Source organism: Neofelis nebulosa, chromosome 3, assembly GCF_028018385.1.
Source record: "Neofelis nebulosa isolate mNeoNeb1 chromosome 3, mNeoNeb1.pri, whole genome shotgun sequence".
Taxonomy (NCBI): domain Eukaryota; kingdom Metazoa; phylum Chordata; class Mammalia; order Carnivora; family Felidae; genus Neofelis; species Neofelis nebulosa.
Genome location: NC_080784.1, coordinates 111,334,386 through 111,360,071, shown reverse-complemented (window position 1 = coordinate 111,360,071; position 25,686 = coordinate 111,334,386). Strand labels below are relative to the sequence as shown.

At 35.6% G+C, this 25,686-nt stretch overlaps 1 protein-coding gene across 21 annotated transcripts in view; it reads right to left on the bottom strand.

Annotated features, from left to right (window-relative positions):
* The window catches only part of CAMK2D (calcium/calmodulin dependent protein kinase II delta), a 314,090-nt gene that overhangs the window by 151,003 nt on the left and 137,401 nt on the right, over nucleotides 1-25,686 (bottom strand). For all 21 annotated transcript variants that reach the window (XM_058721534.1, XM_058721540.1, XM_058721547.1 and 18 more), the window contains exon 4: nucleotides 3,736-3,790. In XM_058721534.1, the coding sequence (XP_058577517.1) occupies nucleotides 3,736-3,790 (55 nt within the window). The remainder of the gene's footprint in view (nucleotides 1-3,735; nucleotides 3,791-25,686) is intronic.

Sequence of the window (25,686 nt, the reverse complement as noted above, 5' to 3'; positions counted from 1 at the left end):
CAGATTGTCTTCTGAGGGACTCTGCTGGAAAGGATTAATGCAATGGCATTAATACTGCCCTTTTTTCCTGACTTTGAAAGTCACTGATGCCTGAAAATGAGGTAGCCAACTTGAGAACCAGCTCACATACTACAGAAAACAAACAGAAAGGCAGAAAAAACTTGATTTCTTAATGATATCACTGAAGGGCTGAATTAACCAAATTTTTTTGAATTAACCAAAATTTAACACTAACCTATCTTTAGATTCATAAGAAACAGTATTTTTTCTTGTTTCCCAAACACATGAAAATGCTAGACAATAGTCCATTATATGAATTTACCATAATTATGCAACTGTTTCTCTATTATTGGATCCTTAAGTTGGCTTTCTTTCTTTTTTCCCCATTATAAAAGCTGATGCAGTGAACATATGAACATATTTTGGCATAAATCTTCATCTAAATTTAGATAAATTTAGGTATACTTTCCATGGACTTTGTTTATAGAAGTGAAATTACTATGTCAAATGGTACGGACATTTTGAATTCCAGAAATTGTGTTCCTTTTAAACCCCTACCAGCCACGTGTATTGCCTGTCTCACTATATCCCAGTTGGGCAGAGCAAACTTATTTATTCTAGTTAATAGAACTTCATTTACAAATTCGGATTAGTCTAAGTCAATCTTGGTAATTCTATTCCTCTTGCCAGTGAATAGTTATAGGTTGGCATGTGACCCAATCATGGCCAATGAGACAAAATGGGAAATTTACTGGGTAAATATTTTATTCTTATAAAGAAGAAGAGACAGGGGTGCCTGGGCGGCTCAGTTGGTTAAGCATCCGACTTTGGCTCAGGTCATGATCTCATGGCTTGTGAGTTTGAGCCCCACTCTGGACTCTGTGCTGACAGCTCAGAGCCTGGTGCCTGCTTGGGATTCTGTGTTTTCATCTCTCTCTGCCCCCAACCTGCTCGTTCTCTCTCTCATTCTCTTTCTCTTTCTCTCAAAAATAAACATTAATTTTTTTTTTTAAAAGAAGAGACAATGTCTTCCACTGGATATTAGCATGTCTGTATATAATACCTTGAACCATACCAATCTGAGAAGAAAGTCAATAAGCTGAAGTAAAAGATGGGAGGCTGATATTGTTGTTGAACCCCTGAATAAACCAACCTCAAAAATCCTTCCTTGCATCTTTTTTCCATTATTTTAATTATAATGTATTTATTTTTAATTTATTTATCTGAGTATAGTCGACATACAGTGTTGCATTAGTTTCAGGTACATCTCTATACATTATACATTCACAAGTGTACCTACCATCTCTCACCATATAACACTATTATAATATCACTGAAAATATTCCCTTATGTCTTTAATTCCTGTGACTTATTCATTCCCTAACTGGAAGCCTGTATCTCCCACTCCCCTTCACTCATTTTGCCCATCCTCACTAACTCCCTTTCCTCTGGCAACCATCAGTTTGTTCTCTGATTCTGCTTTTTGTTTGTTTATTCACTTGTTGTTGTTGTTGTTGTTTTCACATGTGAGTGAAATCATATGGTATTTGCCTTTCTCAGTCTTACTTATTTTACTTAGCATGATACCCTCTTGCTCCAACCATATTGTTGCACATGGCAAGATGTCATCCTTTCTTTGTGGCTGTGTAATGTTCCACTGCATATGTGTGCATGTGTGTGTATGTATATACATACCACATGTTATTTATCCATTCATATACTGATAGACACTTAAGTTGCTTCCATAACTTGGTCATTGTAAATAATGTTAAAATGAACATAGGGATGCATGTATCTTCTCAAATTAGTGTTGCCATGTTCTTTAGGTAAATACCCAAAGAGTGGGATTATTAGATAATATGGTATTTCTATTGTTAATTTTTGGAGAACCTCCATACTGCTTTCCACAGTGGCTGTATAAATTTACATTTCCACCAGTAGTACACAAGGGTTCCTTTTTCTCCATATCCTTGTTAACACTTGTCTCTTGTGTATTTGGTTTTAGCCATTTAGGTGTAAGGTGATATCTCCTTGTGGTTTTAATTTACATTTCCCTGATGATTAGTGATGTTGAGCATCTTTTCATGTGTCTCTTGACTTGCTGTATGTTTTCTTTGGAAAAATGTCTATTCAGGTCCCCTATCCATTTTTTAAATTGGATTGTTTTGCTTGTTTGTTTGTTTAGTATTGAGTTGTATAGATTCTTTATATATTTTGGATATTAACCCATTATTAGATACACCATTTGCAAATATCTTCTCCCATTCAGTAGGCTGTCTTTTTGTTTGGTTGATGGCTTCCTTTGCTGTGCAAAAGTTTTTTATCTTCATGTAGTCCAACAGTTTATTTTTGCTTTTGTTTCCTTTGCCTTAGGAGACATAGCTAGAAAAAATGTTGCTATGGCTCTTATCAAAGTTATTGGTCTTTAATCCATTTTGAGTTTATTTTATGTGTGGTGTTAGTTTCATTCTTTTGCATGTAGCTGTCCAGTTTTCCCAGCACTATTTATTGAAAAGACTGGCTTTTTCTCCATTTTCCATATTCTTGTCTTTTTTATCATAGAGTAACTGACTATATAAATATGGGTTTATTTCTGGGCCCTCTATTCTATTTCATTGATGTATGTATCTATTTTTGTGCCAGTACCACAGTGTTTTGATTACTACAGCTTTGTAGTATATATTGGACTCTGGGATTGTGATACCTCCACCTTTGTGCTTCTTTTTCAAGACTGCTTTGGCTATTTGGGGGTTTTGGAGGTTCCATACAAATTTTAGAATTATTTTTTCTAGTTCTACAAAAAATGCTCTTGATATAGGATGGCACTGAATCTGTAGATAACTTTGGGTAGTAACAACATTTAAATAATATTAATTCTTCCAATCCATAAGGGTGGAGTATCTTTCTATTTGTTTATGTCATCTTTAATTTGTCAATATTTTATAGTTTTCAGATTACAGGTCTTTCACCTTCATGGTTAAGTTTATTCCTAAGCCTTTTATTCTTTTTGGTGCAATTATGAATGGAACTGTTTTCTTAATTTCTTTTCTACTTTGTTATTAGCGTATAGAAACACTACTGGTTTCTGCATATTAATTTTGTATTCTGCATCTTGACTTCTTATTACTTCTAATAGTCTTTTGGTGGAGTCTTTAGGGTTTTCTATGTATGCTATCATGTCATCTATAAATAGTGAAAGTTTTACTTCTTCTTTACCAATATGGATGCCTATTATTTCTTTTTATTGTCTGATTACTGTGGTTAGGACTTCCAGATTATGTTGAATAAAACTGGTGAGGTGGACATCCTTATCTTGTTCCTGATCTTACAGAAAAAAGTCCTCAGTTTTTCACCACTGAGTATGAGGTTAGCTATGGTTCTTTTTACATAAGACAATAAAGTGGGTATACATAGCCCAAAATATTCAATGGAAAATTAGCTCACATCAGCCCTTTGTATGCCCAAAGATAAAACTGATGACTGCTTATAATATCACTGTGAACAATCCAAACAATAGACTCATAACTGTTTCACCTATTTAGATTAACTTAAGTTTTAAATAAACACTCCTGAACGGTCACATTTTTTCAAAAGAATTAGAGTGAATGTTATTTGAAGAACACCTAAAAAAACTACACAGTCATTAATTTAGACTATAAATTAGAAAAAAAATATTTAATTAAAAGTGGTTTTCAAATAGCAAAAATAAATGAACACAAAGTATGTTGTACTTACAAATCAAACACCAAATAATGGAAGCCCTCTTCTGATATGCTGTCATGAAGTCGCACTAAAAATATAAATAAAGAAATAATTTTTAAAAAAGAGAAAAAAGTTCATGTTATATGTATAATGATGATGAACATTAAATTAGACTTCTAATGGGCATTTGTCTCCTAACTAAAAATGTTGGCAACACTCTTTCTTCTAGGCTCTGATAAGTGAATATCCTTTACAACAGGGCTTGGGTTCAGACAAACCCAAGTTTTAAGTTCTAATTCTGACAATTATTAACTATGTGAGCTTAATCAAATTAATCAACTTATAATGATAATAGTACCTATACTTTATAAAATGGTTGAGAAAGTTAAATGAGACAATAATAGTAAAACAATCTACATATTACTCAGTGAATAATAAATATTAATGATTGCTATAATATATATCTATCTATTCAAAGTGACCAGGTTCTACCAATTCTCCCACTTATAGTCTCTTCCTTGTCATTCTCTTTGCTATCTCCCTAGTCCAGGTCTTCAACAACTCATGCCTTGATCAATACAATAGGCAGAAAGAGGGATCATTTTAAGAGTCTAGCAAGTGGTCTCCTTGTGTCTGCTCTTCTCATCCCTATTTGAAGGGGGGTGGAGATGGGGGGAGTGTCTACATAGCAATTCCTAGCTAACCTGTCAAAAGAGTTTTTATTATGGTACTTCTAAACTCAAGTGACCAAAATCCATTTAGCAAGTCATCAGCCAAAAATATATAGGTAGGAATTCTAATAAAATAATCCATCAGGTCCTCAAATTCACACTTTTTAAAATTTTCCAATGAGCTAGACTTACGCTGATAAGTAGCCAAAACAAATGTTTGCTCTTCTGAACTGGAAGCACTCATTACCTACTGTAACTCTAAAGTAAACTAACTACACATGTAGAACTTACATACTGCTTTTTCTGCTGTTTATTTTTGCATAAGTCCCCTTCCTCCCCCAACTCATTCCCACAGATAGCAAACTCTTCCTATTTATCAAAATAACTTGCGGTGGCCTGACCTTCATTGGGAGAAACAGAGGGCAGAAAAAGCAAAACATACACACACACACACACACACACACACACACACACACACACACACACATACAAACCCAAACCACACCAAACCAAACAAACCCACAAAACCTGTAGGACATACTGCTTTTGAAAAGTTACCACAAAAGGGTAATGATATCTACCAGAACCTGTCTTTACTATGTTCCCTATGAAATGATGGCCACCACATAGAAAATGTGGATTCCAAAGAACATTTAGATTGTCCCACAAACTACAATGATCCACAGAGGGAGTCTGCAGTACCATGAAATTCCCAAGCTCATAGACTTAACATAATCTCCTTTGTTTACAATCCAAATCCATCCCCTTCAGATATCATCTCTGACCCGCAATTAAAATCTTTTCTGAGGGGCGCCTGGGTGGCTCAGTCGGTTAAGTGTCTGACTTTGGCTCAGGTCATGATCTCACGGTTCATGAGTCCAAGCCCCGCGTCGGGCTCTGTGCTGACAGCTCAGAGCCTGGAGTCTGCTTCTGATTCTGTGTCTCCTTCTCTCTCTGCCCCTTCTCCACTTGTGCTCTGTCTCTCTCTGTCTCTCAAAACTAAATATAAATTTTTAAAAAATTAAAAAAAAATCTTTCCTGAATCTGTCTTCAGAAAATTTTCCAAGGTAGAGAAAACTTTTGTTCCATTACACAGAATTTCTTTCTCATCAATACTACCATATAGGTATCTTATTTCATAGGTTTTTTTGAATCCCTCACAGAAATCTGGCACATAGTAGATGGTCTTTCATAAAACTGCTCTGAGCACTTACTATACATATGCTAGGCATTCTTCCAAGTTCTTGGACAGAAACTTTCACCAAAGCCCAATATACCTAAAATAAAACTATTGATACCAAACAATTCTTCCATAACTATAATTGTGTGAAGGGTATTCTGCAGTTTACCAATATCAAAGATGCCTACAACCTTTGTTTAAACTTACACTTCCAAAGAAAATCAAAATTTAGGCTCAATGATGTGTCTTCTGTTCATAGTCATTCAGCATACTAAGGAAAGTCAGGTCATAAGTGATAATTCAGTGGCTTTCTCAAATGACAGTCTCAGAGATACCTCACTGAGCAACTGTAATACAACCTGTATTTAAATAAGCTCAAAGAATGGTATGTCTACTTAAGCTATTCTACAAAAAGATGTTTTTCCATGCTATCAAAGTTAAAATGAAAAGAAAAAATCACAGTGTGAGAAAGAAATGATTACTTCTTTCTTCCACTGTCTCAAAATAAAAAGTTCAAGTGGAAATGAGCAACTCAGATTTTCAGACCAAAGAGTGGTGGCGCTAAACAGAAGTGGAAATTTCAGGTACAACTGGAGAAACAGTATTACTTTCTGGTCTATCTGGAATGAAATTTTCTTAGTATCATTATCACTACCTTATTAATACTTGGAAATAATCATCATTTAGAAATAAATTATTTTTTGAACAAGTCAAGAGTTGCTCAGATGCAAGCCTAATGATTAAACATATATTTTTTGGTGAAAATCGGCTTCACAAAAGCATTTAGCCAGTAAGCACATAATAATGCTTAAGGACAAATCATTAGACACAAGTTCACTACTTTTGTATTACACAATTCCAAAATAATCTCCACTATTTCTACCCAGTCATTTGACCAGGTGAGATTCATTATGGATGAGTGATGTTATTAATAAAGCAGAAAACAACTAGCATCACCTTTACTTGGAATAAATATATATACATTCACTTTCTTCCCTCATTCCTTCCTTATGACCTCCCTATTTCCTTCCACTCTCTTTAAAATAACTAAAAAACAAAACTAAATGAAATGCCCACAATTTTCACTTCATTTTATTAACCAAATTATGTAATTTCATCTTCACACAGATGCATTCCACATGTTTACAATTACTCTGAGGATGGGTTGGTTTCCTTTTGAAACTTTGAACTCTTTATCTATTATTCTCAGAGTGGATGTTTCTATCATCTGAAGACAGTGTCTTACACACCCACAGATATTATCTTTTTCTCTTCAAGCCTTTTCTGTCTGTCAAAATTATCCATCTTCCATCCATTTCCTCTTTTTAACAGTTTGTCAAGGGTTGAAAATTGTGTTTACTTTCACAAAAACTTACTCTCTATAAATGACTGTCAATTCATTTATATGCTTAAGAAAATACAGGGTGCACTGTTCACCACAGATGCTAACCCAAGATTGGCAGCATGGCTGGCCTTGAGAGGACCGTGGCTGCTCCATGGTGGAACATGCTGTGCTATGTTCCTGCTATGACTGCCCTCCGTTATCACCATAAGCAGTTCATACAGGCACACACAGTTAACCTTATCACACTCGTCACTAAGGTGCTTCCAGAAAAAAATGTTAAAGAGGATAATGAGAAAAGCATTTGAGAACACAGCTTATAATACCTCTGGTAGTCATTCTTTTCTGAAGTTTCCTCAAAGGTAAAATCAAGTCATGAATGAACAAGTTTTCATAAATGGAAACAGTGTAACCGTTTTTATCCAGAATAAAATGTTAAATTCTGGAGCATTAAGTATGAGACTTACAGGGGGAGCAAAGGGGTTTCTGAGGCTAAAATGTTTCCAAGATTCATTTGACCCATGGCTTTTTCCTTTCTCTTCCTCATATATTATCAATTTGGTAGTGTGCGTTCAAATTACCATGGGATCACTGCTTTCTCTTCCTGTCCTATATTCTTGCATGATTTCACTGCAGTTTCTAGCTAAGTACTACTTATACAAAGGGGCCAAATAGAACAAAATAGGACCTTATAATTATCAGAGAAACTAATTTTATGTAAATGTGGAAGAAGTTTCCTATTTAATACTTCTTCTCATTTAAGGGGTTAAAAGGTATAAAATAACTACAGCGCTGTGTCAACACAGTGCAAATACTTTTTCCAAGAGTTAGTTAATATATACAACCTTTCCCATCACCTTTTACAGATGAATGTGCACAGGCTTAGAGAGCTGAAGGAAACTTCTAAGGCTTAACAGCTAGTAACTGGCTAGGCTATGACCATAATCCAGAGCTGGAGGATTCCAAAGATCTGGTTCTTGCTCAGAATACTATATGGACCCTCTAAAATACATTTGTCAACAAACTACCCCCTGCTCCAAATACATCAAAAAGCATTAATTGGTTTGTCAGGATAAAGTAATATTTAAAAAAGAAGTAGACAGGAAAAAAATAGTTATGGTGATTAGAGAAAGAAAAGCAGTGCTAAAAAAAAACCCTATTTACACAAAAAGAGAAAAAATATATTTTAAATGTTTATTCATTTATTTTGAGAGAGTGTGTGTGTGATCAGGGAGGGGTAGAGAGAGGGAGGGAGAGAATCCCAAGCAGGCTCTACACTGTCAGCTTGCAGCCCTTCAGGGCTCAGTCCCACGAACCATGAGATCATGACCTGAGCTGAAATCAAGAGTCAGATGCTTAACTGACTGAGCCACACAGGCTCCCCAAAAAGAGAAAAATATTTTGAGTTTAGGAAGTTTAAAATGTGATGCTGTATTTCTCTATGTAGTCCCTAAATCCCTAGAAAATTGTTAATTCTCCTCTTCCAATTAGGAATGTTAGAATTTCCAGTGACTCAGTTATTTTACCTGATAGGACATTTAATGTACTGAAAATCCTAAATACTTAAAGAATCTAAAAATCCTATATAATTATGATAACCTAGGAAAAGGCAGACGTGTGTGTATGTGCATGTTAGGAAGTGAAAATGAGTGTGAAGGGGAGAAAAGGGAAAGACTGGGAGAATTAAACTCTAAATAGAAGCCATGTCACAATTGCTTATTAGGTACATCTTACCTATTTTCAGGACACATATTAAGAACACTCTGTCAAAAAGTGAACATATTCTTTCACGGTGATTTATTATCTTAAAAAAGACTAATAGGATACAAAGTTACATGTTCCAATTTCAGTATACTTCCTTCCCTTTTCATTTCCTAAAAGCATCCTCCAAATACAATCAAGGGTGGTAATTATGATTTTGTGAAGTTATTTATACAACTTATCATTTAGTTCAATATACTGCTTATTACTCTTCCATTCAACCATACTCACTACCTGCTGTTCTCTACTAGAATTTATTATGGAGATGTGACAGCCTATTACATTGGTGGCTCCCAATTGACCATGTCTATCAGTACTCATGTCCTTGTGCAGTTCTCTCCCACACTGACTCTGAATTTGGCCCTGTGACTTGCTTTGTGTGATTAGCATGTGTGATACAAACAAGAGATTTCATAAGCTGTTGTACACTGGAGTTTGTCCTCTTGGAAACCACATGTTATGCTAAAAGGAAGTTTGATACAGACTTAGACAGGAAGTCACAGGGAGAGAAACCCTGGAGAATAAAAGGCCATATTGACAGCTCATCACTAGCAGAGCTCATTGGTGAAGGCAATTGCAATTGTGACCTCAGTTATACCAAGTGGAGTAGAGCTACTATCCAACTGAATCCAGTCAGTCCACAAAGTCAGGAGAAATAATAAACTGATGTTATTTTAAGCCATTAAATTGGGAATGGGAGTTGTTAGCCAACAATAGATAAATAAAAAGGAAAGACAATCTGAAATTTGTGATTGGCCCATTGTCCTCAAAGAATTGCAATTTTTTTAGCAAAAAAAAAAAAAGAATACTTTTCATCAAAATATGAGTTATTAGAAATCTCTAAAACTAAACATGACAGGGCAATGTTGTCAATGTTATCATAATACTAATAAAATAATTCTGGTGCAGAACAGATGCATTGCATTTGCATAATCACTATTTCTCAGCTCTGAGCAATAGTCCTGGTTATGAATGAAGTAGATTTTGTATTTTTAACTTTACTATGTTACAAGGATTGAGATAGCTGAATTTGGTTCACATACTGGGATGGAAAAATGGCAGCTTGTAAGTCAGATACTTTTTATATTCCCATCAGCAATTAATTATATTTCAGAGCTAGAGCAAGCACTATCAAGTTATGGCCAAACAATGTGCCATAACTTTCTCAGAAGAGGGATGCCAACATGGAGTTCATTTGTTAATGAAAAAAAAAAAATACACACACATACACACACACACGCACACATCTCAAACATTACAACTTTCAAATGGCGCTATTCTAGAGACCCATTGAGCTCAACCATTACTAATGGCTCTTTTGTGACAAGGCTGATCATTTCTAGAGAGAAAAGTTTTCAAACAGACCTAAAAGCACTGAAAACCAAATTCAAAATCAAAGTAACATTTCTAAAAACCCGAAGGCAAATCTGCATGTGCATGTTTTCCCAATTTCTATTTCCTATAACACAAATAATACAGTGGATAAAACAATACCACTTAAAATATATTAATTTATGTTTGTATATTTGAAAAATATATGCACTCTGCTTCTTTGAGATATGGATTTGTGCACACTGTTCATTTTATTTTGAGTAAAAACATAGGCAGTCAAGAGACTTGTAGCACATATACTTTGATGTTCTTTTTTGTCTTAATATGACACTTTTTAAATTTACACATAAAAAGTAGGAATTTGACTTAGCTGGCTAAGGCAAATAAATAAAACTGTACAGGCACAGAAACCACAGTCTATCCTAATTTTAGATATTTGAACACAAATTCCTGAAATTGCATTAAGGATATGCATTTTTGATAAATACTTACCAATATACCCCATTAATAAATGCCACATGAACCACTATTTAGTACTCAAATGTTAAAACATCAGAAGTCCAAAAACTGTTTTAATAAAATTTCAAATATTTTCTTGTCATGAGAAGAAAATGTTTTTAAACTCAACTAACCTTAAACTATGTTTAAAACCAATTCAGTGCTGGAACACCCAGGTGGCTCAGTCAGCTAAGTGTCTGACTCTTAGTTTCCACTTAGGTCATGATCTCACGGTTTTGTGAGTTCAAGCCCCATGTCAGGCTCTGCACTGATGGTGTGGAGACTGCTTAGGATTCTCTCTCTCTCTCTCTCTCTCTCTCTCTCTCTCTCTCTCTCTCTCTCTCTCTTTCTCTCTCTGCCCCTCCCCCACTTAGGCTGTCTCTGTCTCTCTCAAAATAAATAAATAAACTTAAAAAGAAAAAGGCAATTCACTGCTTATACTTAAGAAAAAGAAACTATTTTAAAAATCAAAATTACTACATGAAAACTCAGTGGAGAATGTCATCCATATTAATTTTAAAATTATTTTAATAGTACACACAAAAAGTCATTGGATTCAAAGATCAGTGCTGAAAGTCAAACATATCATATCAGCTCTGTCAACCGTAATCTCCTCCCTTATTCCCAAATTCTCACCCTATTTCCTGGTTCCAGATGAAAAACAAAGTATAGATTAACTTCAGTATCTATAAGATGAGGTTAGTAATATTTAGGGCTGACTAGAACAAACCAGGAGATTTTCTACTAGGCCAGAGCTAGTCATAAACTCAGATTATCCAAAAGACCTTCTGGCTGGTCAAAGTATCTATTACTCAGGAAAATTTCAACCTTGGAAGATGAAAGAAAGTGAGGAGACATGACCAGTGGTTGCTAATTATAAGGCTACCTGCTACAGCAATCACATGACACCATGAACAACATGAGAGAGCAAGCAATCCTTTTGCTTAAAAAAGCCATAAAGGGTTAAACAGAATTTCAGAGATGGTTAATCAAATAGAAAAGTAAATGGATCATTCATGTAATACACTTTACTGCTCCCTTTTAATAAAATTGTATATGTGAGGAGAAATTAAATTATAGGTTTATTATTAAGCCTAGTAATATCTAGAATTTTCTTTAAAAAACATTTCAAGATTATCTTGTTGCATATTTTAATTGCATGGTTCCATTTTACTTATTATAATTTGTTTTTTGGAAAAGTGATTTCATTTCTCAGAAAAGTTAGTATTTATTTCAAGATTCCTTTGTTTAAAAAAACTCTTTCCTCTTTCAATTATGCATGAATATTATTTATGTATTTCAATAAGTGATTCCAGCTTTCTTCATTATCTTTTTCCTGGTTTTACCCTTTAGTTATTCCACCTTCTCATGCTTATATAAAGCTAATCAGTGATCACTCATTGATATTCTTAAGTATTAGGAATATTTAAAAAGGAAGAGAAGCTGCTGTCATCATGACTTGCATATCATAAAAATCTTAAGATGGTGCACTTGAGGACCTAACAGTGTTGGACCAATACCATTTTTTTGTTAAATTTATTCAAACTGTACACACCTATCTACTATGTATTAAATGTGTAAGACTGTCAGGTTAAGAAGACAAGAAATGGCCATTGGTAATTCCTCAGCCCTAAGTACCTGAATAGCACTCCTATCTTTCAGATTCTAGAAGCCAATGCAGGTTCAAGCACTCTGCCTCCTGCAATCTGGGTCAAAAAGAGAAGCCCAATTGATAATTTCACACCAGGCTGCTCAGTTGGCTCCCTATTTGACAGCAACACATAAACACATGAAATGTCTTAAAGTAATACAGTACCTAGCTACACTTTAAGATTAAACAAAGGCTATGTGATTTATGGTAAACTAAGGCTATCACACAGGAAGGAGGCTGCATCATGCCAAAGAACAGACAAGATAACCATCTTTTCTTCAAAGTGCACATCAAGAAAGCATTTAAAAATATATATATATTGAAGTGCATTTCACATTTAAGGTAAGTATAGCTTTGTGAAACTTGACTTTTATACATATATATTGTACACTGGGTCATGATGTAACCACATAACTGTAGATCACAGGAAAAAGGCTTGATAAGCACTGGGTTACATGATCCTTTAAGAGGATCCTGTAAGGTCCTTTCCAACTTTAAGTTTTTACATTTCAACATTTCTGCATGATTATGACTAATAAATGGTACACGAAATAAATAATATAGTGATTACCAATACAAGGTTGAATACAATCCCCTAAATGTAAGACTTTTTCCTCCTCAAACAAATTTAAGTTTAAACACACTTCATTTTATTTTGGATTTGCTCTTAATGAATAACTGGAGAGAAAGCTTAAAACACTTATCTTGCCAAATTTTTAATAAATCTCTGAAAAATTTACAGAGCAGATAAATTGCTTTTCTGACAATAGCCCTTGGGAGCAGAGAGTGAATGGAAAAACGTATTAGATCATCCTCTCTTTGTGGCTTACTACCATATTATCTTCACACTTGCAACAAATTCTCCCTGAAGACATACAAGCCCAAATGCTCTCATCTTCCAATTACTATTTGGTTTTCAATGAACTATTTTTATGCTGAAATTACTTAAAAAGATCAGCTTATTTCCTGTGTATAATATACATAAATGTAAAAAAAAAAAAATACCGTGATCTTAGGCTCATAAAACTGAAGAAAAACATGAAAGTTATATATGAATTTATTCACAAATTTGATACCATTGGAATAATAAAGGATATTAATAAATATAGCTATAGGCACTGTTAACACCAGTCAGTACCAGTCAGTCTCAGGTACCTGGTAACATATTTTTACATAAGCATTCAATGGAACAGTTAGTTTACCTAGATCAATGATTTTTTTTAAGATTAATTTTTCCTTACCACGAAATCATGGAAGTTATAACAAATGTCAGACATCCCAAATATGGGGGCATTTGTCTGCCTCAAAGACATCTCTAACTAAATAAGCCCAAAGAATTTACGATCTTCCCTCTAAAACCTGCTTTACCCAGTGTCTTCCATATCTTTCTAGTTGCTCAGGATAAAAAAAACTCAGCGTAATTCTTAAGCAAATTCTTCAAAATATATACTGGAAAAAAAAATTTGTTTCTACCCTGTCCCCTCACTGTCCTTACAACAGCAGCCAGAACAATCCTGTTAAAACTGAAGGCTGATTATTTGTCCCTCTGCTCAGAACCACCAATGGCTCTCCAACTGCCTCTGAGTAAAAGCAAAAATCCCATCTGTGGTGTATAAGATGCTTCAAAACCCACCCCTCTCCCCCCCCCCCCCCATCATCTCCTTGGCCTCTCCCACCACCATTCCTCCTCTAGTTTACTGCTCTCCAACCACAGTGGCCTCCTTGCTGCTTCTGGAGAACTCCTGGCAAACTCTTGCCTCGACTTTGCACTTGCTGTTTCCTCTGCCTGGAACCCTTTTCCCCCAGATATGGCTCACTACCTCACCTCCTTCAAACCGCTACTCAGTTTTTCACCTTTTTGTAAATAAAGTTTAACTGGAGCACAGCCTGGTCGTCCATTTGTTTACGTATTAAAATTGATGGCTGCCTTCAAGCTACAACTACAGTATTGAACAATTGCAACGAAGACCATATACCCAGGAAACTGAAAATATTTACTATTTGGCCCTTTATAAAAAAAGTTTGCTGACCCCTAGAGTAGAAGAAAAAACCACTGAAAGGGAGAGAACCCCTTGTAAAAGGCCTGGGTGTGGCACAAATAATCTGTGTAGCTAAATATAAACCCACCAAGACTGAGGATTACAAGTGGGGAAGGAGAGAACATTGTTAATCAGCTCCTACACAACACAACAAAGAGGGGCGGGTACCAAAAGAATGGCAGGAAATGGCTACACTAGAAAGCGTAGGATGTCATAATCTGAGAAAATGTTTCAAAGATAGGGTGGTGGAAGGATGGAGGTGGGGGATATTGAGGGAGGAGGTGTTAACAGTGGTTTTACAAAAGCAGTGAAGAGCAAGAAAACACCTATCCACCCCCAGGTGCAGCAGCATGTAGAGGAAAGAGAAAACAGCCAACTCAAGAGAAAGCCAGATTGCAGTCAGCACAAGAAGCAGAAATGAACATTCAGAGATGACTGGGAGAACAGAGGGCATTTTGCAAATATTATGGCGTCAGTTTTATTATTGTATGATTAAACTGAAAAAACTAATAAAAGGTATGAAAAGTTGGCAATATTCTCACAGTCTAGATATTAACCAAATAGTTCATCAAATTGTTAAAGATTCTTTCTTTGATCAATTTTCATATTTATTTTTTTCTTTTTTTAGGAGAGACTTGTCTTTAAATATTTTTTTAATTTTTTTAATGTTTATTTATTTTTGAGAGAGAGAGGGAGAGACCATAAGAAAGGGAAGGGCAGAGAGAGAGGGAGACACAGAATCTGAAGCAGGCTCCAGGATCTGAGCTGTCAGCACAGAGACCAACGCAGGGCTCTAACCCACAAACCGTGAGATCATGACCTGAGCCCAAGTCGGACACTTAACTGACTGAGTCACCCAGGTACCCCTAAATATTAATTTTTAAAGATCACATTTAAGGAATATGAGTTTCTGTCATTTTCTATCATATTCCTTGGGGATTTCTAATCTTATTAAAGTGCTGCTGTGGTTTTAAATGTTTATGCATATGTCCTGTATCTTAGCATCTAAATTACGGAATAATCTGATTTTATTCATTCATATCATAATGATTTTAATATATTCAAATTCAGTTTTAATTTTTCCTTCTTGGTTATTTTCCAGATAGGAAAAAAAAAGACACATTTTTAATTTGTTCTTAATAAAAACTACATGATATTAATTTTATTTTTAATGGAAACTGGTTTTGCCATCTCTACTCCTAAGCAAAATTTATGTCAAACTGTTCTTTAATGCTGAACAAAAAAACATTAACAGGAAATACATTTCAGATGTAGTTGGTAAGTATTTTTACTTCTATAATCCTGACTACAGTCTTCATTTAGAGATTCTAAGCTTGTAGCATAAATGTCTAAGGAACTTTTTGAAGGTTGCACCTAATATTTTTAAGAAATAAAGTTCTTATTAGAGGTGGGGAGTTCATTCTTTCAGCCTCCCAGCCAGTTTATTTGAATGCCACATGCTGGGGCCATAGCTATGAACAAGTCAGTGGTGATACCAGACCTCACACCGGTATCACCAATCTTTGGGACAAAATCCCCTTGCTAACTTTGTGATTTCGTAGTCTTGATTATCAGATTCACAGCTTTATGAAAGCACACCCCGATAGTTTTATTTTACAGTCTCTTCTCATTATGCACCCCTATGGGAACACAGGAAGACAACAAGGACGAGGTGGCCAACAAATCTAAACAAGGTATCAATGATAACTAAAGGCACTCCAAAACAGCATCACCTATGAGTGGCTACTAAATCAACAGTCTTTATTTACTGACTAATTGGTTTCATCACACAATAGATCCACCTGATTTTCCTTTTTTCCTGGATTGACTTGCTGAGAAAATTTAACAAGGTGTTTAACCTGAAAGATAAATTTCCCAGTAAATAGCAATTTAGCATCCCCTGTGAGCTAGCCACATCATCATCCACAAGGCAGCAATCATTCCAAAATGTGAATATATTACACTTGCGAGCCTTAAAATTCCTCGGTGTCTTCCTTCTGATTTATCACATCATTTATCATCTACACCGGGACATTTTGAGAGTAAAAGAAGATGATTAATTTTTACACCAGTCAATCAGGACAGCCCTTGGAAAAGAGGTTAGTGTGGTCACCCCACCCACCAGGCTCTACCCCTTCAACTGTCTTTATGCTTGCCCCTCCAGTTCCTTCCAGCCACAGAGGTCCTCTTCCAGACTCAGGTACTCCGTTCCCTCATGTAACAAGCCACATCTCCACTGGTAATTCTTTGCTTGGCCATCTCTTTCCTACTCTCCAACTTAACCCCTAGCTATCCTTCAAAATTTATTTTAAGCATCACTTTGTCAGGAAAGTCTCCTCTGGCCACCCAAACAAACGCTCATAGCGCCTCCCATCTCTCTTTCATAGCACTGGAAACACCTGCAATGATACATTTTGATTGTGTGATCCTTTGACTAGCATTGTCTTCCTGCTTCACTGATCTCCTCAGGTGACTGGATTCCTATGTCCCCAGGAAACACTTTCATAGTATCAGACACCTCGATTAAAACAATGCATATATATCACAAACCTGCAAATGGGCAAAAGGATGAATACATGTCTCGTGACTATCATAATGGAACACTATCTAACTGGCTTACCCAAGGATCACCCAATTCTCTAAGATAGTATCTTTATTCTGTTTTAGTATTTACTATTGATTACGTTCTAAGCAAGAATGTGTAAACTGTGGTCCACCAGCCAAATCAGGGTAGCAGCAGTCTGTTTTTGTACAGCCCATGAACTATTTTTGGTTTTGGGGTTTTGGTTTTGTTTTGTTTTGTTTTTTTTTCTTTACATTTTTAAGGGAATGAAAAAACAAGTAAAACAAAAATGTATGATACAGGCCAAAGACCTTATATGGCCCACAAACCTAAAATATTAACTGCCATACAAATAAAGTTTGCCAATCTGTAGATTAGGCTATTTCACTTGTACAGATGACAGTGCAAATGACTCTTTTCTGATAGCAATGCAAATGAATGTTCTGTTATAGAAATATAAATGGATTCTCAAAGGTTATAGTTTTATTTCCTATAGGGCAGTAATCAGTTTAGTACCATAGCAATGACATTCCAGAATTCTGTGACTATAAATATTTCTGTCACTCTGGCATTGACATTCTGCTAGTTCCCTCATTAATTAGTTAAGCAAATCTTTGATATTTTAGATAATATAGAATGACTTAATAGGTGTATAGTATCACATTATATGATCACCACAATCTACTTAACCATTCCCCTCCAGAAGGACACTTGGATTGTTTTCAGCCTTTTTTCTTTGGCCCCATTGTTATCACTTGTCCTCAGTGAGCTTCTCATTGTTTATTAAATACACACATAACAACATAGGAGCCGTGTTTGGCCCAGAGGTATTTAACTGATCATCTGTTGTTTGTACTTTATACTCTAGACAAGCAAGGTTTCTTGCTCTTCCCTAAGGTACCTACCCTTTTTGACCTTTGAGACCCAAGAGCTTCCACTCCTAGAATGTTACCTACTCCAGTCTCTAAGATGGAAATTCTATCTATTCCTTAAGCTCCAATGCCAGCTGCCCTTGGTTCATGGATTCAACATGGACTCCCCATCCTTTATTTTCTGTAGTCCTTTGAGCTTCACTTCAGGAAAATTTAAAGAAAAGGCAAAGTGAAAATTAGCCACTGAAATAAAAATCTAAAACATAATCAAACTTGAATAAGTTTAGTCATTTTTGAAGTAACATATTCTAAGATTTTTTTCATACATAATCAGGTAAGGAAAATCAGAAATTATATCAAGTTTGTATTCAGACCTTTCAACATGGCTTGAAAATAACCGATACAAAACAAAAACAAAATTGTATCTTTTTAATAGCCTTGTAACAGGCTTGATATAATATTTTTGTAAAATGGTTGAAAAAAAAAGAACGGCTGTTGTCCTTAAGTGTTTTAGTCAGTTAAAATGAACATTCCTGCTCACTTCATGGTGAAGTTGGTCTCATTTTTTTTGCCTTGATTTTATATAACTAAAGAATGTTGGGGCGCCTGGATGGCGCAGTCGGTTAAGCGTCCGACTTCAGCCAGGTCACGATCTCGCAGTCCGTGAGTTCGAGCCCCGCGTCAGGCTCTGGGCTGATGGCTCGGAGCCTGGAGCCTGTTTCCGATGCTGTGTCTCCCTCTCTCTCTGCCCCTCCCCCGTTCATGCTCTGTCTCTCTCTGTCCCAAAAATAAATAAAAAACGTTGAAAAAAAAATTAAAAAAAAAAAAAAAAAAAAAAAAGAATGTTCTGTTCTTCGTGTACCTTCCCATGAGAATTCTTCTCCATGTGAACTCTCATACAAATGAGACAACACAATGTGCGTTCGACAAGGCAGTTCCCCATGAAATTTGGTGCTATATTTCTGGTCTCTGCATTCCCCACAACTAGTATATTCTGGCATACAGAGGAAACTGGGTATATGCTTTTTAAGGAATTAATGGATTCTGGTATTAGAATATCAGTGGATTGGTTTAGGCTAAGTTGGTCTCCTAAACCAACTTTTGGTGATTTGATAAGTCCACATTTCCATAATTATAAAAATAAACAGAAAGTTAAACTTTGGACATGTGGTAACTTATAATCAAAACATAGACATCCTAAGGATTGCCAGGAAGGCTGCCTTTCAACTTTATACAAAAGAAATTAACATCCTCTTAGTTACAATAATGCTTACCAAACCCTGCCTTGTGCTGGAGTTTTGTTTATGTCCTTGATAGAAGCAAAATTTTCTCTTCTCTGCAACCAAGCACGTGGAATAATGAGGAAGGGACCACCTGCCTAGCTGGCCAGATGTCTGGTGATCAGTGAAGCAGACACAAGAGGTTGCAGCCAGATCGGATTTATCTCCTAGTTATTTATATATGCCTTCTTTAACTCATAAAATGTTGAAGGCAAGGAGCAGGTATTCAATAAATAGTTGTTAGTGATGAATTTATTTTTCCAGTAAATATTTACTGAACTCCCATTCAGTGCAAAGTACTGTAGGTACTAGGAAACGAAGCAGGTAATAAAACTATGTGCATGACCCTCACAAAGTCAATGTTCAGATATGCAAAACAGACGAATGTCAAGCAAATAGGCAAATATATACGTGTGGTAAGTGCTCTGAAAAACAACAGAGAAGAGTAAGGGGAGATGAGTATCAGGAGAAGGGAGAAAGGAGAATATTTGGAAAAAGTGTCATTAGGTTGAATTTTGAGAGGAAACCAGAAGGGAATGAACAGAACAAATCATGAATATGGCTCAGAAAATCTGATAGAAGATTACAATTGATGTGTTTGAGAAACAGTGTGTCTGGAATAGAGTGAACAACAGAGAGGGAAGCAGGGAAGGAGGTCAGAGGTGTGAGTATACTTGTGTTTGGTGGGAGCTGGGGGACCTATAGGGCTTTGGAGTAGGCCATTAAGTGCTTTGGCCTTTCCTCTGAGCTATACGGGAATTCACTACAGCCTTCTGAAGAGGGGAAGATGTGTTCTGCTTGTTTTAATTTTTTTTAACATTTATTTATTTTTGAGAGACAGAGCACTGAGAGAGAGAGACAGGGAGAGAGAGAGAGAGACAGAATCCAAGCAGGCTCCAGGCTCTGAGCTGTCAGTACAGAGTCCACACAGGGCTTGAACCCATAAATCGTGAGTGAGATCATGACCTGAGCTGAAACCAGACACTCAACCAACTGAGCCACCCAGGCACCCTTGTGTTCTGCTTGTTTTAAAAATAACACTGTAATGGGGCTCCAGGGTGGTTCAGTTGGTTGAGCGTCTGACTCTGGATTTCCGTTCAGGTCGTCATCTCACGGTTCATGAGATCAAGCCCTATGTCAGGCTCTGTGTTGACAGTGCAGAAGCTACTTGGGATCCTTTCTCCCTCTCTCTCTCTCTCTCTCTCTCTCTCTCTCTCTCTCTCTCTGCCCCTCCCCTGCTCATGCTCTCTCTCAGAATAAATAAATAAACTTAAAAATAACACTGTAACTGGTGCGCTGAGATATACTATAAGGAAGCAAAGACAGAAACATAGAGAAACTAATGTAAAAAAGCCAGGTGAAAGAAAGATAATGGAGTTTCAGGCAAGATCAGTGGCACTGAAGGTAGAGATGTGGTTGGATTCTGGATATATTTTGAAAACAGAGCTGACAAGTACTGCTGATAGATTACAAGTGGGACATGAGAGAAGGAAAGGAATAAAGTATGATTTTGAGGGTTTTGTTCTGAGTAACTGGTATATTAGAATAGGTGAAAATGGAGGGGGAGCAAGTAGGCTGAGAAGATACAAGTAAATTGAAAAGCCCAATATACATCTTAATGGAGATATAAAGAAGACAGCACAAAAATAAATACACTCTTCAGTGAATGAAATCTACTCTCCAAATAACACTTTAAAAGTAGATATCAGAACATTATTGTATTTAAGAACAAGAGTTCTGATGTCGGAATGCCTATGCTCTAATCATGATTCTGTCACCTATTAACCAGGGGACCCTGGACACTTACTTAACCTTTCCATGCCTGAGTTTCAGATGTAAAATGGGGATAATAAGAGAATCCCTCCAATGGCTTGTTGTGACAATTAAAGGAGATAATATACGTTAAGAGCTCAAAAACATTTCATAGTACCTTTAGGTATGAATGTCATATATTATTATTAAATTAAGTGACTATAATTATTATTTAAAAAGTTTTTTTAATGTTTATTTATTTTTGAGAGACAGAGCATGAGTGGGGAAAGGCAGAGAGAGAGGGAGACACAAAATCCAAAGCAGGCTCCAGGCTCTGAGTTGTCAGCACAGGGCCCAACACGGGGCTTGAACTCACGAACTGTGAGATCCGGACCTGAGCCGAAGTCGGGAGCTTAACTAACTAAGACACCCAGGCTCCCCGAAGTGACTATAATTATTAAATGAAAAGGGATTGTTAATAAAAGTTGTAAATTGTATATCAAATAAATTTGATCAATTTATTTATATAAAAATACTGTAACAAATAAAACTTTCATATTTACAGTTGCCACTAGGCAGTTACTGTAGGATGTATGACAGGTGAGTTTCAGAGAATTGGACAGCCTAAGAACAGAAACACTTGATTGAATCAGGAAACTTTAGTTCAGACCCTGACCACCAATAGCTTGTTCTTCAATCTTGGCAAAGTACAGAATGAGTCTGGGCCTCCATTCCTCATATGTAAACTAGGGAGCTGGAGCTAGAGGGGTCTCAGCTGTCTCCTTCATCTGTAACAGTGCACCACCATCAAAATTAAAGCAACATTTCCTGTAACATTGATTACATAAATAAATAGTAAATATTTTACACAGGGATTTGTTAAAAAAATGTTTTTAAATAATAGGCTTTAGTTCTATCTATGAATAAGGCAACAAACTATTACTTGGAAACTATCTTTTATTTCTTTTTGATCTCTGATTGTCATATGATGCTCTCTTCAAAGCTAAAGGAAATAAAGAAAAATGCCTTTCCAATAATTATGCTATTAATTCTATGTTGAAATGCATTCCCTTAAAAGTAAATTTGATTCTTTTAGTTCAAATCATTGTTTTCCAATATTTTTCCACTATAACAAATTTCAGACTGCTTAATATTGCCATTTCTCATTATTCACCATAGTTACGCTCTACAATTGCCATGGACACTGAATTAGCAAATACTGAACCATTGCTCCTAGGGAAAATGCAGGGTTACCTTCCTGCAAACCTCCAGTCACAACATTTTTGTCAATTTATCAATGCATAACCTTTCTTTATATGTGTTTCTGGTTAAAGAAACTTGATATAATATATATTGCGATTCATTAATGTTGAACCCATGGCCAACAGTGCTAGAACTCATGCCTGAAGGAAGCTTTGCTACAAAGCTTATCTAACACACTTGATGTTTTCTCATATTTTCTTCATAAGGCGCATCTCATATTTAATATGGCATTAATAGTGAAAAAGACACTTGTTTCAAGTATGAAAGTTGACACAAGAAAGCAGACTGTCACCTTGATAGACCTCAGCTGGGAATGCCATGCATATGCGGTGACTCCAACTTTTTGCTGCTTTGCACATGCGTAAAAGTCCAAGAATGACCACAAAAGTGTCCCAAATATTGAAGGGATTATCAATAAATTTTAGTAAGCAAATGAATTTGCAAATATGGGATCTTCAAATAATGAGGACTGTATTTATTTGCTTATATAGTTTCAGTTGAAACTCTTAGTTCTTTTAATTATATTTAACTGCTTGTCAGCAGTACTATCAAGTATTATTAATAAACACAAATACTTAACTGTAGATGAGGCTATCAAAACTGTATGATTAATCATTTATAAAGTAAAAATATTTTATATATCAATTATCATTTGATATATAAATATAATCTTGATAATATTACTTGATAATCTTACCTTTTTCAGATACGATCTCCCTAAATATTTAATAATTTATGTATAATCATAAACACTATTAAAAAACTATGTCCATATGATGACACTGTGCAAGATGCTACACTAGCAAATTCCATTGCAGTTTTTAACCTACTATAAGATTGGCTTCCATTCAGGAAAGAAAATAAATAAGAAACAGAAAAGGAGTAAGAGATGTAGTCTCATCAATTTTAAAAAGCCATCTTCAATATTAAAATGAACTATGATTACCACTAATGTGAAAATTATACTTAAAAATGAACAGTAAAATCAGAAGTCTAGGTGACCTTTCTTCTGGATTCCTGCCATGGAACCATGAAGCATGAATGGAGTTTGATATCTATCACTTTCTCTGATCCTCTCAAAGGACTTATCTTTCCTGCTACAAAGCATCTGGGCATTCAAATTATTCACCATTTCACAAAATATTTGGGGTTCCCTGGCAAGAACAACTCTCTAAAGATTATACAAATGAATAAAAAGAGTAGAAAAGAAAGGTAATTTATTATATTGTTAAAAATGAAGGCAATTCTTTCTATTCAGTAAAAGTGAATTCTTTTAAAAAAAATTTCATTTTTTAAGGGCAAAAAAAACCTCAGAAAATGTTATTTCAGTGTCATTTTGTGAAATTTACAATTCCTTTTTTTTTTTTAATATTTATGTTTGAGAGTGAGACAGACAGACAGACTGAGAGTGGGGGAGGAGCAGAGGGCAAGAGGGAGACGCAGAATCCCAAGCAGGCTCCAGGCTCCCAGCTGTCAGCACAGAGTCTGATATGGGGCTTGAACTCACGAACTGTGACATCATGACCTGAGCCGAAGTCAGATGTTCAAGTGACTGAGCCACCCAGGTGCTCTGGACACTTACAATTCTTAATATCTCCTTTAGGCTTTTGAACTACCTTGAAGGTTTGCCTAAACAATCTAAGAACTGAAAAACAGAGCATCTGTACCTTTTCCTCTTGCTTCGAGTTACCAGAAACTCAAAGCAAAACTGAACCCAACAATGTCAAGCACAGGTGGAAGGACATTTCCAAATACTTAAAAGATTATTTCTAGAATTGGACAAAACAAAATCTACACAGTAAAACAAAACAAACAAAAAACTGAAATGAATTATGCACTGGAATTAAGGGACTAACAATTTTTATTTCAAGCATATTCTTTCCATTGCATAATTCATTAAACACACACACACACACACACACACACACACACACACACACACACACAATGAAGAAGAAACTGTGCTAAGTACCAGACTGAACAGAACTACTCAATGGTCTGAACTTCAGAAAACTTTTATAAACTGCGATGTAACGGAATGATCTGATTAAGTAAGTTTATATCAGAAATTCCTATAACCTAGGATAACAATTTCTGTGTGACCATTTGTGACATAGGTCAATTTTGAAAACCAAAAATGGACGCAAAACAATTTTAATGATTTTTTTTTTTTTATGGAAAGATAGATGGCATCAACTGGCTAACAGTAAGTTCTTGGTCTATTAAACTCTTCCAGTATGAAATGACTCTCAGTAAAAATTACATTCTATATAGTACATAAAAATACATACACATACACACAACTGGAGAACAGTACACTAAGACATTTTGATATATTTTATTAAATATTTTATTTCATTATATTTAATGGTCAGTAATGGGTCATGACATAAAATTCAAAAAACACCTGGTATCTCTCCCAGTTCAGGGCCTCAGTTCTAGTAGTGAATTGATTTGATATTGAAAAAGATTTCATTTCTTCTTAAGTCCCTTAGAGAATAACTTACATCATATAAATTTAGTCTTGTCAATTGGATTACGTTCTTAGTAAAAACAGAAAATACAGAAAAATTCTGCATCCTGCCATTTCACTTTAACGGCTCTCAAATCCAGCTTCCCTCAGAAGACTTATATAAAAGAAATGATGTATAATTTGCAAAGGTAAAAGTTCTTCAGTGGACATTCAGGATACTGAGAAGAGTAATTTAAGTAGGTTGTATTTATGTTATTTACTTACTTACTAACTTATTTACTTATTTATTTGCTTATTCCCCCATTCATTCAAAGAATAATAATGTATTTTTATTTTATTTATTTTTTCACGTTTATTCATTTTTGAGAAACCAAGAAAAACAGAGCATGATCAAGGGAAGGGAAGAGACAGAGAGACACAGAATCTGAAGCAGGCTTCAGGCTCTGAGCTGTTACCACAGAGCCCAATGCGAGGCTTGAACCCACAAACTATGAGATCATGACCTGAGCTGAAGCTAGACCCTTAACCAACTGAGCCACCCATGTGCCTGGAGGGTAATTTAATTTAGGAGATGATGAATCAGGCCCATATTATCCATAGACCATGCAATATAGACATAAATTCAACACTTTACCTAGGTTCACCTTTATCTTCCTTCCTATTCACATGTAATTCAAGTCGCTAAACTAAATATTCATTTGTTGGGTAGCAAAAAAATCAATGTTGTTTTTAAAGGAATAGACATATCTACATAGAACTGCCACTTTAGCTGCCATCATTTAATATCAGTAATGTACCACAATTGCCAATGTCTCCAGATATATGTTAATTCTGTATCAAGAATTAGATATTATACTGCTAACCCTTCAAATCAGAGCAGTATGCCACCACACTTACTGAAACAATAGAAGGTCCATACCAAACCTGTCTCCTCATATGATCAATCCCCAATTTATATATGGCAAAAATTTCAGATTGGACAATTCTAGGTAACATGATTGCATCCTTACTGCAAGGGAGGCTGAAAAGTTGATTTCTGACCTCTAAATTGGTAAGGAATGACTCATAATGTGATTTCCCAACTTTAGAAAGGCTATTTAAAAGATCACGGGGTATGGCAATTGTCCACTACACCTGTATTTTGTGTAAAATATAATCTACACAACATATTTAAAAAAATTAAGTACCAGAATTTCAGACTTAACAGAGACATTAAGCGTCAACTACAATATAGCCTCTTTGTTATACGAAAGGAGTCCAGAAATTTTATGAATCACAGCACCACACTGTTACTCCAGAGCAGGTGA